Source organism: Diabrotica undecimpunctata, chromosome 1 (assembly GCF_040954645.1).
Source record: "Diabrotica undecimpunctata isolate CICGRU chromosome 1, icDiaUnde3, whole genome shotgun sequence".
Classification (NCBI taxonomy): Eukaryota; Metazoa; Arthropoda; class Insecta; order Coleoptera; family Chrysomelidae; genus Diabrotica; species Diabrotica undecimpunctata.
The window spans coordinates 164,754,144-164,769,382 of record NC_092803.1 but is presented as its reverse complement, the minus strand read 5'-3'; the positions used below and the strand labels follow the sequence as shown (position 1 = coordinate 164,769,382).

Below are 15,239 nucleotides of genomic sequence, written 5' to 3'. Positions count from 1 at the left end.
CTTCCCACCGTATTTTCAATCATCCAAGTTCTGCATATATTCCATCTTCTCCCGCTGTTTTCTCCTTTTTAAGTTTGCATATTTTCTCTTTCAGTTCTGTATACCTAGGTCAATTCTTCTTTTTCTCTATCCGTTTCTTGATATATTTCTTCGAAATACTTCTGCCATTTTTCTGCTTATATAGCTATATTAGCTGTCCTTTTTAGGTAAACTAGTTTTAAGTATTGGTACAATGGTTTTGAGTTGTGTCTTTTATTTCCTGTTTCTATCTCTTTGATAATTTCTTCTACTTTTGCCTTTGACTTTTGTATTTTTCTCGTTCTTCTTTGCTTGTGCTTAACCCTTTCAATCTGGTTTTATTCTTTTCTTCCACTGCTAATTTGCACTCATCGTCAAACAAATTATTTCTTTTTTTATTTTGCATTTTGTCAACCACTTTCTCTGCTGCATTGTTTACTCCTTGTTTGATTTTTTTCCACTGTTCCTCCATTTGTTGTTCTTTCAACTGCATATCTGTATTTATTTTTTGTACAAATCTTCTTACTTCTTTCTCTTTCAATTTATCTACCTACCATTTTCTCTGTGCTTTTCGCCTTTCGTTGTTTTCATTTTACATTTTGTAATCACTAGCATATGGTCCGAATCGATATGGGCCTCTCTGTGAGATTTAACGTCATTTATCGATTGTTTGTGTGTCTTTTTAATCAGTACACGGTCTATTTGATTTCCCTCCAGTCTTTCTGGTCTCATCCTTGTTATTTTGTGCATGTCTTTGTGTTTATATCTCCATGTTTAATGCCGCTGATAAATTACTTAGTCTTTCTCCATTATTGTTTGTTGTGTCATGTAACCGCTAGCTAACCGCGTAATCGCGAGGCCAATAATCCAACTCATAATTTCCTAGAATTCATAATGAACACGTGATTTCGGCCACATTTGACCACTTACGGCGCGTGATTTCTGATTTATAGTTTCATTTAATATTTGCCAGACCTCAATTAACAATAGACGTACGAAACAGTGACCTTCACAAAGTAATGAATAAAAGTATACATCTGTTATTTATTCATTTTTTAACGTTTCAGACCTATAAGTTCTATGATTTGGGATCAGATTTTAGTATAGTTGTTACAAATTTAATAAAAAAACCAGATCTTTTTACAAATCCTTTATTTTACACATTATATATTAACAAATGTATTTAAACATCATTACATTTAAAAAATTATATCAGTTTGTCTAATTTTATAAAACAAAATGTTTATCTTGTTAGATTAGACTAGACATGTGAAAATGTAGACCAGTTATGATTTCTGAATTGATCGAATTCTCGATATGTTTGAAGATTCTAATCTAATTCCAAATAAAAAAATTAAACAAGTAATAAAAGTAAGGTAACAAAGTCTACGCAGATACGGATATAAAGGTAACTGTTTCAATATTATCTGTATTCTGAAAATCATAAGAATATGCAATACTAATACAATGTCTCTCATTTATACACATACCAATTAATATCTTTCCCATGGTAGCCTCAAAATTTCTGTCAAAATATTCACAACATTTTTTGTCAAGAATCTGTTTATGAGCTTTTATAGCGATGTCTTGTTCCTTCTTATCTGCATCCAAAATTCGTGTTTCTATGAAAATGCCGACACCAGAATCGTTTACAGTTAATATATCTATGGTATTACTTAAGTTGGTCCTATAGATTTCTGATTGGGTTATGCAAAATTTACTAGCCAATATTGTGAACAGTATACACTGAAAGTTATTGGAATTTTGTGGAAATTCGTAGTAAGAGGAATTTATAAATAAGTCGTTTAAAGCCCTACAGAATGATTCAAATTTGCTGTTTTCAAATGATTGACTATTAAAAGAATTAGCAGCTGAATGTAAAGGCCTTATATATTTTTCTTTAAAATTGTATTTTTCGATATAAGTATCTTTTAAAATCCTTGCGAACTCCGATCGAATTTCAGAATTTGGTATTCTGAGATAAACTTCGGTTAGATCAAATGTTAACTGCTCGTTGGATGTAAGATATCCTAAATGGTACAGAACCTTCAAAAATAAACTTGAAGATGAACCATAGCTTTCTTTGTCATTGAACATTTTTATTAAGGTACGAAAATTAACATTGGAAATAGGTTTTGAGATATCCGTACATCTAGTCAGACCTAATAACATTTGTTGAATTTCTTCACCAATGTCCTTTATTGAAAACAATAATTTAAAATAATCATAGTGTTCTGGCTGGCACCAGTAGTTAAAAGGTAACTTTTTATTATCTAAATAATTGAACACGGACCAAAGATTAAATAAGACGAGATTTTGACTAGGCACAACATATCCTCCGTAATATTCGGCTATAATTCTTTCTGTTTTATCTCTCTCATGAGCATCTATAATAAACTTTCTTAACAAGTCACTTAATTCATCCATAGTAATACCGTAATACTTGCAAAAGTCATGATTATCTAGGAAATAAAATGTTTTTATATTGAGAGAGACCGTAAATATGCCAGAACTAGTTACTGGAAATACGCCCGTAAGAAATGCAAAATTAACGAACCGATTTGACTTTAATAATTCAGTGTTCATCAACTGCATAAAATTCATTATTTTTTCAGTATCTGGATTATTCTTAAACATCAAACTATCAATGTACGCATCATAATTATCAATTAAGACTGTTACCTGTTTTCTAAAATATACAAACAGTAATTCAGTTAAAAATGTAAAACCCATTTCTATTTCTGCTAAAGTCAACTGTAGGCTCGCCCCTGGATCGCAATATTTTTGAAAAAGCTCTCGGCTGGATTGCATTAATAATCCCGCATTCTTCGTAAGGTAAGAATGTTGCGAGAAGGTCTGCCTTAAAATATATTTAAACTTTGTTATCATATCGTCAAAATCGTTGATAATGCTTAAAGGTTTAAAGTTTATAAAAATTACAGGATGCTGTCCCATATGGTCCTTGCATAACTTCATATTTTCTGTAATTTGAAGCTTTGCATCTCGGAATATTCTGTAATTGTACGTCGTTCTTAAGTCCCGTAGTAAGCCATCTTCTCCAACAACAATTTCCAAAAATCGTTTTACCTAAAATAAACTATTTTTAGGAAACTATAAAAATTATTTTTAGTATAGTGTAACCCATTTAGATTGAAAACAGCTCTATAAAATTTGAATGTTAACCGAGTTTTCCTTTAAATATGATGTACTAAAAGGTTTTTTATTGGCGACCAACAAAAATAAAACGTGGGATAAGGCAAGGAGATTTAGGAGATACATTGTCACCGAAATTATTCATAACGGCATTATATGCCTTTAAGATGGTCAATTGGGATCACAGAGGAATAGCAATAGACGGCGAAAAACTTAACCATCTCCGTTTCGCAGATGACATTGTCCTTATCACAGATAATTTAGGAGAAGCCACATATGTTAAATGAGTTGGACTTTGCATGTTCGAAGGTGAGCCTCAGAATGAACTTGACCAAAACTAAGTTTATGCCAAATATGGTCCCCAATAACAATTTAACTATTCAAAACAAAGTGGTAAAACTAGTGGAGAAATATACGTATTTGGGTCATGAAAAAAGAATCAACAGGGATAACCAAACATGCGAAATCCAAAGACGAATTACTTTAGCGTGGGCAGCCTTTGGAAAACTGCGAGACACACTTAGGGCCAACATACCAATTATCCTCAAAAGAAAATTATTTGACCAATGCGTATTACCGGTCATGACCTATGGGGCGGAAACTATAACTCTAACCAAGACTATGGCTTCGAAATTGAGAGTGGCAAAGAGACGAATGGATCGGTCTATGCTGGGAGTGACGTTGCGGGACCGAATAAGAAACGAAGATCTGCGAAGAACGACGAATATTGCTCATGATGTGGAACGCATAGAGGAACTAAAATGGAATTGGGCAGGCCATGTAGCGAGAATGCATAACTCACGATAGACGAGCAAAATTACACATTGGAGGCCAAGAGCAGACAAACATTGGCCTGACGACATCAGGCGTATCACTAAAAATTGGCAACAAAGAGCACAAAATCGCAAAGAATGGGAATGGAAAGAATGTTTAAGGGAGGCCTATGTCCAGCAGTGGACGTGATAAATGAAGGCATGATGATGATGATGACTAAAAGGTCTACTTCGGGGCATAATTTAAAATATTATAGACTACACGCCCATGGGAGATTCTTAATAGGTCATTTGACCTAGCCGAATCACATAATCACAACTATGCCGTCGATTCTTATCGGTAAAGGTAAGTTACAGGTACAGTACTGTGCTAATTAATGGAATCATAGACTGTTTTAATGAAAAAACAGTTTATTTGGAAAAAAATTATATTTCGACAAAACTATAAAGGTAAACTTACATCATTTAGTAGGAAATATGTCCCCCTTTGGTTGCAATTACTTCTTTTACACGGTTTGGCATAGATTCTACGAGCTTCTGACAGTTTCCAGATATCCTTTCATCTCGAAACCAAACCTGAATGACCGTTGCTATCATTTTTATTTTTGTAGTGCAGTCGATTTTGCGCTTTGCAAACGGCCCATAAATTTTCAATGGGGTTAGGTCTGGCAAATTACCGGGCCAATCTAAAACATTAATCTTCTTATTTTTGAAAAATTTCATCATTTGCTTTGACTTATAACAGGAAGGCAGAGTCCTGTTAAAGAATCGCTCATCCGTGGGGCTAACATTTTTGGAGTTCTGTGTCCCAACGGTGTTCTAACATGGATTTTTATTATTGTTCATCATGCCTTCGATTGGTACCAAAGATCCAACCCCCATATATGAAAAATATCCCCAAATCATTTTTTTGACTAGATGTTTCATGGTTTGATCAATGGTGTAAAGTTTTCATTGTCGACCGCTGTCCCTGAACTATAAAGTGAGTTTCATCTGTAAATAAGACTTTTCTCCAGTTATCTACAGTCCAATTAGAGTATTTTTTGGCCCACAATAGCCTTTGCTTCTTCATTCGTTCAGTTAAAAGCTGTTTTTTCTATGGACGCATTGCCCTTCTACCATTCTCCAAAAGCCTTTTCCGAACAGTTGAGTCATGAATCACTACACTTGATGCTGCTAGATCCTTTTGGAGCTCTTGGCTTTCTTTCTTGGTCCAATTTGCTCTTTCGAAACAAAAATCTTTCATCTGCTGGTGTTGTTTTTCTCTTTCTTCCGCATTTTCGTAACCTTGTCACATCCATTGATCCCGTTTCTCGTTTACGCTTCAAAATCTTGCTTAATATCCCCTGACTCACTCCACACGTTCTTGCGATTTCTCTTTGTGACATAGAAGTGTGTTCACTTAACGTGATAATCTTTTCATGCTTCTTAGGCGTAATATCCATGGTGGAATTAAACGAAACAAACTCACTAATTACCAAAAACAACACAAAATAGTACAAAACAACACAAACTTGGTGGGAAATGTCCTAAAACACCCTCAAATAAAAAGCAGAGGAAAGTAAGGTTATGTTTTCAATGCTTGGTCAGTTGTAAATGTGTGGACAGTGTTGCCAACTGTGAATATTGAAAAATGTGAAAATGATCCCGTTAACTCACACAATACTGTAAGATAAACTTACCACTCAAGGGATGGGGGATTTTTGGCCAAAAAAATATTTGTACGGCATTTATAACTTAGGTAGGTAATACAAAAGTAATGACCTGCGACCTATTGCCGTACAAAAATATTGGTATTAGGAACGGAAATTTTTTTATTTTTGGAAAACTTATTCCCCATTTTCGGCAATTTGACAGTACGGCATTCATACACAAAGTTTCGGATTGGTATATCGATTAATTTTTTTTTGCAACACCGTACATTTCGGCTGGAACAGGGGTGAGAAATCTGAGGCGTAATTACTTTGAACCCCATGCTTTGAGTACCGATAAGAATTGGCGACATATTTTCTAAAGTTGTTATTACATATTGTACTATTATTGTTCTGAAGCTATTTTCTTGTGGCATTTTAAAGCAGATATTATTTTATTTGGAATAATCCACAATTTAAGGTTAAAATAAGTTTATTGAAACGTCAATAAACTTATTTTGACGTTAAATTGTGGCTTATTCCCAATAAAATAATATATTGTACTATTGATTTATATGTGATTTATGTTGGGCCAAATGATCCCTAAAAATGTCCCATGGGCTTTTAGTCTATTATTTATTTATTTGTAATGTCAAATTTTCGGGTCAAGATGCTGTTTCTCAGCAGGAAACTCAGAATTTTTAAAAAGGTTCTGAAAAAGTTTTCTTGTGGCATGTCTAACTTAAATATTATGTTTATATGGGATTAAGCCACAATTAATTTTAATGAAAATCACATTTTATAATTGTTGTTTGACGTTTCGATTTTCACGAAATCGTTTTTAAAAAAAGCTGCGATTGAAGGTTTGTCCAAAAAAAAGCGTCAAAACAATATAACATACCATTTATCACATTAAGAGATCGACTAAAAAATTAAAACATGAGCAACCCAAGACTAGGTCGCAAGCCAGCAAGTTTTCACCCAACAACAGAAAACTGAAATTGCTGGACAAATTAAGTTGCTGGGGTCTTTATATTATTGACTTACATGTCGCAGATTTGCGTAAACTTGTATATAAATATGTTGAGTTCAACAATATCAAACACAATTTTGATCATAACAGCATAACAGCTGGATTGGATTGGGTATACGCCTTTATGAGACGCAATCCTTCAGTTTCTAGACGCAAAGCTGAAGCGACAATCTTAAATAGAATTTCTGCTTTCAACAAAAAAGAAATAACCCATTTCAGTTTATCATTTCAACAATGATAAACTTTGGGACTTAATGGAAAGACAGTCATGTGTGCGATGAGTGCAGCCGGAAATTTCATACAAACTATGTTTATTTTTGCCAAACAGAGCCTATCTGTATCTAACGCCTTTATTAGATAAATATGGACTATCTGGTGCATTATACACCAACTTTAAAGATGGGTGAACAAATAAAGACTTATTTGTCATTTGGCTCAAAAATTTCGCAGCATTTGCTAAAACCACCCAAGAATCACCTGTGTTGTTAATTCTGGACAATCATAGCAGTCATATTTCTCTCCAAGCATTTAATTTTTGCAAGGAAAACCACATACAACGCTTTCCACCTAACAGTTCTCACAGAACACAACCGCTGGATATGTCGTTTTATGGGCCGCTGAAAGCTGCTTATGGGCATGAATGCAACAGAAAGACACATTTAATGTCTAAGAAAACGCTGCAGGTCTTTTCAATAAAGGAATAAAGAATACATAGTTGTGAATATAAGTAAAGGAGAATCTAGATTTCGAGCCACGGGAATTTACCCATTGAACCCGAATGTATTCAAAGATCAAGATTTTCCGCAAGCTTCGAGGATGGGCCAAGAATAGCCAAGATGGACCAAGCAACGATATCACCATGTTGCCGGCAGTCGTTTAGCGTCATCGCGCGTATTTAAGCTGTTAGGCCGTTTTTTAATTTCAATGGCTTCACGAATGATTCTCGATTTTAAGGAGCGAATGAGAGCGATAGTTTTTTGCTTTTTCGAAATCTATTCTGTGGCCTGTCTGAATGTCATGTTGGGCTAGGGCTGAAGCAGTATCGGAATGTTTTACAGATATAGAATGTTCGTAAATACGGTTATGCATTCATCGGTTTGTCTGTCCTATGTATGTATGTGGGCAACTAGAACAAGTTTTGAATGCTCCTATTGATTTGGGTTTTGTGCTAGCCGTTTTGTAAGAGTGTTTGCCTTGTTGAATTGATTTCGGATAATCTGTGATTATTGTCGCTAAGTCTTATGGAACGGGAAACAAGAGTGTTGATAACTGAATTGAGTTGGGCGGTTTCCGGTACACGGAATAGGAAAAACATAAATGGCAAAGATGTCATCAACATACCATAACCAGCAGGTGGGTTTGAGATTTGATGAGTTCTACATGGAACATTTCGAAATGTTCCATGTAGATATCAGTTATTACGGGAGAGAGGAGAATTCCATTGGTACACCTTTAATTTGACGATAGAAATAATTTTGGAATGAAAAGTATGTATTAGACATGCAGTATTATGTAAGAGATAATGTGTATACATCTGTTAAATAGGGGATTTGATGTTTATGAGTCCAAGATGGAAATGGTTTTATCGATAGGAATGTTGGTGAATAAAGAAACAATGTCAAAACTAACTACTAGAGTGAAATAGAAATGTTTTTCAGTATCAACGAAATTTTTTGACAAAGGACGAGGCGTTTTCGAGACGATGTTTTGAACCGTATCCCTCTGGATAATGGCTCCAAAATGGGTGTTGAAACGTCGAGTTTTAAATTCTCAACGCGGTTCTTCCCCCGAGAACTTAGTAATTTTCATATATAAAGTATTTATACTCATACAATTGCATCCTTTACATACCATATGCATATTAGTCGATTTTCCAGATCCATGAGGAGCTGTTATTAGGACACAGTTATATTTTAAAATATCTTCTATTAACAACGATTTGTCAATAAAAGATCCACTCTCTACAACTTTGGCGAAATCATCTGTGCCTAAGTGGGAGACATGTTCTTGGAATTGATCTTTTCTAGATATAGTAACACTGGTTTCCCCATAAAGATTTTCCTTGAAGGAGATTGAAGCTTCTGGTTGTATGATCTAAAAAGGGTAATTGTTGTTTATTTTTAAGATAAAACAAAACTGCTCGGATATATCAATTTTCAAACTTATTGTTTAACCATATACGAGTACTCCAGCCGTCAGAGATGAAAATGCCATTGAATCTCTAAAAATCATACGAACAAGCTCAATTTTGTTTCGAATGTCAATTTTGGTACCCTAAAAAATATGCAAATAAGTTCCACTCCTACCCTCGGGCTTTCCCCCCCCCCCCCAAAAAAAACCCCACCGTAGGGTAGGGTCGGAAAACGGAAAAAATCGATTTACCAAGAATATGTACACCGTAGAAAAACAACCTTTTAGAAACAACACTTGAAGCGATCGGCGATTTTGATTATCAGTTACGCGAGCGAAATGAATTTTAAATAAAAATATGTATCAACTTGACAGTAAAAATTCGATTCGGGTCCTATCGACAAAGATCAAAATGCGTTTTAAAGGTGAAGAGTGCAGCTTTTCGTATGCAATTTTTGTATTTTGCCGCAAATGAAGTGTTTTTATAAAGGAGTTAAATAAATAAACGTTGCGCGGTTTTTGCCGTTTTTTATGGTTCTCATGAGATCAAAAAAATTCATCACTCTCATTGACCGGTCACTATGGAATTTCCATTGCTACAGTCTAATCTTCAAAATCTATAGCATGAAATTTCGGTTTTGAGTTTTGGCAACAAATGTGAGGCATTTGAAATATACTATTTATAATAAATATATAATTACACAAGTATGTTTTCGAAACAACACAACTTCAGCTACAAATTCCATGCAATACCGTCTTCTTAGAGGGATTTTCCGTGACGTACGATCGTTTGCAATGTAAAAGTTTGATGCGTTTTTGAGGCATATTTCAAATGCTTCATATTTGTTGACAAAACTCAAAATCGAAATTTCATGTTACAGGTTTTCAAGATTAGGCTAACAATGGAAATAACACTACGACAGATCAAAGAAAGTGGTAAATTTTATTGATTTCATTGAGAATCTTAAAAAATGGCAAAAATCGCACAACGTTTATTTATTGAACAGATTTATAGAAACTGACTATATTTTCGGCAAAACTTAAAAATTACATTTTTGAGAGTACGAAAGCTGTACTCTTCACGTTTAAAAGACATTTTGTTTTTGTCGATAGGACACTCTGATCAAAAGATCGAATTTTTACCGTCGAGGATACAAATTGACTTCGCGCGTATAACTGACATTCAAAATCGCCGGTCGCTTCAAGCGTTGTTTTTGAGAGAACGGTTCATTCTACACAAAAAGTGCTAATAAACATTTTTGTTCAAAATTATCTCTTTCTTGGTAAATCGATTTCGCCCCCCCCCTCCTACGAGGGGCTTTTAGGGGGAGCCAGGAGGTAGGAGTGGTGGAGTGGTGAAAGTGGAACTTTTTTTTATTTTTTGGGGTCCCAGAATTGACGTTCTTAGCAAAATTTAGTTTGTTCATAGGATTTTTAGAGATCAAATCTATGACGACTGGACTAATAAAAAAGTTGTCATGGGACACTTCTGTGTAATATACGTGAAAGATAATTAAACTATTTACTTCTAGTAATTAAATTACATATAGCAAATGCATGGGAAGTTGAAAAAAGCAAGTTTTGGAAATTTAAAAACATTAATATGAATAGTCTGATGGAATTTAATATTTTGTTAGATTTAGTTTAGAGAAAGCATTATAGCTAACAAAATAGATAATACTAATCAACAAAACTTATTCTGAAACTATTTTCTTGTGGAATTTATGCTTTTGTACTTAACATGTAATGAGAATTAACCACAATTTCAGAATTATAACTAACTTATTATAATATTAAGTTTGTTTAAGAGTTAAAAATTTGAAAATGATTTCTCACTTGGAAGTATAAATTCCCTATTTCCCATTCCTTATTCATTACAAAAGATCAAATAACATATATCTAAATATGTACATTGAAAATTACAATACCTCAATATTTTCATGTTCATTTGATATTTCTTCTGATGCTTCATGTTCATCAATGTCCTCTTTAATCTTTTTAAATCTCTTGGCTTTTGGATGATCCACATAAAGTATAAAACCTAAGGATATAAAGATTATTATTTTTAAAAGTAAAATAGTTAATAATAATAATAACCAACCAATAAGAACCGATAAACACCTGTGATGTAAGATAGCAATCTTTACTAGAATCAAACATCGTCTATCCATACAGAGGCAAGAGAAAAAGATGATATCAAAATAAAATGTGGGGTCAGACAGTGTTGTATATGATCAACTCTGCTGTTCAACATATAATCTGAGGGAATCTTTTAAGAAGCAGTAGAGGATGATGAAGAATTCGAATTAACAGAGAATGTATCAATAAAATCAGATACATAGATGACACAGTGGTATTTGCTGACAGTTATCAAGCCCTCCAGGAGTTAATGAACAGAATCACAGAAATAAGTCAGAGAAATGGACTTTCACTAAACTTTAAGAAAACAAAATGTACGATGATCTCTAAGAAGGAACAGCAAATTGGAAGAATCAGTGTGAATGGTCAATGAATGAATGAATGAAGAGTAAAAACATACACCTACCTTGGTACGAACATCAATGAAAATTGGGACCATTACCTAAAAATCAGATGTAGGATACAGAAAGCAAGATATACATTTCAAAAAATGGCTAAGCTATTCAAATGCCATGATTTACAAGTACCCATAAAAATCGAGTTACTATAATGTTATATCTTTTCTATACTGTTGTATGGAATTTAGTTGTTGACACTCACAAACACTACCTTCAAGAATATGGAGGCTTTTGAGGACTACCTCAGTCACATCATGAGGAAGAGCGAAATATGTGGATTGCTGCAATTAATTCTACAAGGAAAAGTAGAAGGAAAACAAGGACCAGGAAGGCGAAGGATTTCCTGGCTGAAAAATCTACATTTTTGGGAATCATGACCTTTCTTGTTTTGATCTGATTGTTCCTCCATGACTTTTGAAGATAACAAGCATTTCCTTAAGCTTTCTTTACTTGAGGTTCACCTTATATTATTGCAATAATGGTCATTGGAATGTATATTCAACCCAGTCTTCAAAACATTTGTTCACAAGTTTACATGGTGTATCCTAATGCTCCCATATTCCATAATTGTTTTAGCATTTATTAGAGCATAGTCTTTCTCAGAGACTTTTGTATGAGAGTTAGTCATCTATGCTGCTAAAATAGTTTTATTCAGAATGATCTCATTCTTATTAACCATGAACTGGAAAGGTCTCATCTGTGAGATGACCTTCAATATACATTTCTTATTATCTCTTATACTTTATTACTGAAAAGTTAGCAACGCCTCCTAATCCTAAACCAACTAGTCAGTTACACTTCCATTGAATTTCAAATCAGTACAAAAGGTTGTGCCTGAAATAAAGGATAAAATAAAGTGATCATAGTTTGTGAGACTATACATGTCTGTTAGTGTTACTAAGTCGTTATTGTGAGCTGTAGCCAGTTTCTCGAAAAAAAGATCTATTTTGGAAAAAGATTTTGAAGAAACTGTTATAGAATGATATAAGATTGCTGGTAATGCTAGTGATAGAGATGCTGTTTCATTCAATGAGGATATGGATTCCAATCATAAGAATAATTCAGAGCTTTCAGATGAAAATATCAATGACAACGAAGATAGTTCAAATGGTAACTGCAAATATTCAAAAGATAAAAAATATATGTAAGGTAAAAATATGTATGGTGCCAAACTGAAGTCTGACCTTCGTCTCACCGGAAAACTTAACAATAACGAAAATTCCTATAGTAAATAAACATAAACATGAGGAAAGTCAGTGATTGCTGTAGACCATAATCTTGATTTTTTTTAATAGCTTATAAGTAGTTGCAGTTTTTTAATTCAACAGCTAACTAGTACTCATAAAAACATAATTTAATTTTTAGTTTTTTTATAAAGTTTTTGACAATCTTTCAAAATGTTAAGATTTTTTTACTAAATGTACCTAGTTACTGTGTTTTATGTGTGCAGTTTATTGTGTTTTTTACTAAATTAAAGATATTTTAACAATGAATATGTTATTTATCACATTTATAAGGTTTAATATGTCATTTTTTGTTAAATATTAATCTTATAATAAAATGACAAAAATATATAGCGAATATATACAACCGTCTGTGAGACGAGACTTTTCCAATTGTGACCTTTCCGGTTAAGAGTTAACTTAATTTTGAATTCTTTAAAAACCATCTAATGTTTGCACTTGCAACCTAAGTTTTTATAATTATTTTTACTCATTGCTTACTATTAACTTAAACACTAGTTGTCGATTACTGTGTAATAAATGAATTTGCTATAATTATCACTACTTAAATATCAGAATAACAAAACTACGCTAATTCAAATAATAATAATATTCAATCGATCTTGTATGCTAACATGAATCGATTTAATCAGCACTTACTATCATTTTGACTATTCTGTAACGACTCTGTATCGGCCAAGTTTTGTGGATGAGAGCGCCTCAAGTGTTCTTTAAGGTTTGTTGTGTTACCAAAAAATTTCATTTTCTTGTTACAAATTTGGCACAGTACGCGGTTATTTATTGGATCATCTAGTAATTTTATAAAATAATCCCATACTACCGATTTTTTCGCTCGGGGCATTTTCAATTATTTTAATTTGTAAAAAATAAACCGATTAGTATTCAATCGAGACGCTATCGATGGCAGACATTTCGTTTTATTTACGTTTCCGTCATCATGTGTAGTGATGGCAAATTCGGATCGTTTATGAGATTCGCGACATGTGATTCCGTGATCCGGTTCACTAGATACCTACATTCAATAGCTAATGCCCAATGTATTTCATTAATTGGAGTTAAATCGATTAGATGATTTAATTTTTATTTGCCTATTATCTAAATAGTATTACAATATAATATATAATTTAAAAAATATGATAAACTAAGTTCGAACATAACATATTAACGAATAGATATTATATTATTATATTATTATGGGTATATGGTTTAATAAGAATATATTGATGCTCTAACAAGACAAATGATTCGAGTGTTAGATTAGTTTAGGTGTATCTGTTTTATTGCATAAAATACAATAATTTTCTACTGAAAATAAAAGTATACTTTACAATTAGTAAAGTAATAAATTTAACTTTTCTTCGAAAAATTAGCTTAATATTTATTGGATAAATTAACTTGAATACAAATGGTAACCAAATTGTTCCTAATGGTTCATGGAAGAGATGTAGCTAAACTAACAACAATAGCAATACTTCTCTTGTTTTAGCACTGCTGCCCTTAAAAAAATCCAAAAAATATTAATTTAACATGAACTTTTACTATTTTGGCCGTTTACTATTTTAAATCCTCATCAGATTGCATTGAAGATCATTAAGATTCTTGAAATCGCTTTTACAGATCCGATTCTGTGGAACATCAGATCCGATGCGCCCATCACAAATGATAATCTGTAGGCAGCATGTCAAAATCCGCCGTGCGCCTTGCGCCAAACTTCAGACTCCTCACTTCATGTCTACACCGTACATCCCCTTCCGCTTCTTTGTTGTTTATCGTTTATCCCACGCTGTTGTTCTCCATCTCCACGTGCCCTCACCTGGCTGTCACCACCTCACACGCTAAATCTGTTGTGCTATTTGATAGCTTTTGCGTTTAGAAACTTATGTTATACGTATGTTTTTTACATTTAAAACACACAACATATCCCCGTATTTTTATAAGTATGCAGAACACATAACAAATGTTATATAATATCGTAAACTTGCATATTAAAATAAGATTTGGAGGATTTTTCATTACAAAATTTAAATTTTAGAGGCTTTTAAGTTTAGTGTTACACTAATGTAACAATATAACCGATCTGCGTTGAAGATATTGACGAATTTTATCCACTAATGGTAAAATGCTACGCTTTCGGATTTGAAAACGGGATGTAATTTCTTTACGGTATCAACGTTTAACGGATGTGTAGTTTTAGAGTTATGTCCTATATTCGCTTCTCCAGAAGAACAATGACCTAAATGATAAAATAATAAATATTCAGAACTCGCATTTTAGTGAAAACCAAACGAAACTGTTTTTCTGCATTTGGGTAAAGATAAGATTTATTTTAACTACTACGTTTTGATATGTAAGGTACTGTTCAAAATTAGACTGTATCCTATATATTTTTGTGATGCTACCATCAGAGTCCATTACTCATCCCACTAACAGGGACGTGGAATGGTTGGAATGAACAGTTTCTTTATTGACATAACATTAGTTTGCAGACAAGAGATCGAGTTGAATAGGAATTTGAACTTTTTCACATTTTTCGATAAACAAGTGTTAATTTGTGAAAAGTTCCAAATTTAATTAAAAAAAAAAGGTTTAGTAGGCGGTAGTGTAGACTAACGCGAAGCTTTGTATTAATCAACAAAATTGCTGTTTTTATTATTCTCTTTGCAATTTCATAATAATTATTTATATACCATTTGAAAAATGGTATATTTGTTCTTCTGATC

At 33.1% G+C, this 15,239-nt stretch overlaps 1 protein-coding gene across 1 annotated transcript; it reads right to left on the bottom strand.

The window, feature by feature from the left end:
* Window positions 1–1,153: 1,153 nt before the first annotated feature.
* LOC140432502 (uncharacterized) lies at window positions 1,154–13,454 on the bottom strand. The gene is made up of 4 exons (XM_072520421.1): window positions 13,159–13,454; window positions 10,667–10,779; window positions 8,460–8,702; window positions 1,154–3,105 (listed from the first exon to the last, which is right to left on the bottom strand). Exons 1-4 carry the CDS (start codon window positions 13,358–13,360, stop codon window positions 1,405–1,407), a joined length of 2,259 nt encoding a protein of 752 aa, XP_072376522.1. The 5' UTR covers window positions 13,361–13,454; the 3' UTR covers window positions 1,154–1,404.
* Window positions 13,455–15,239: the final 1,785 nt, after the last annotated feature.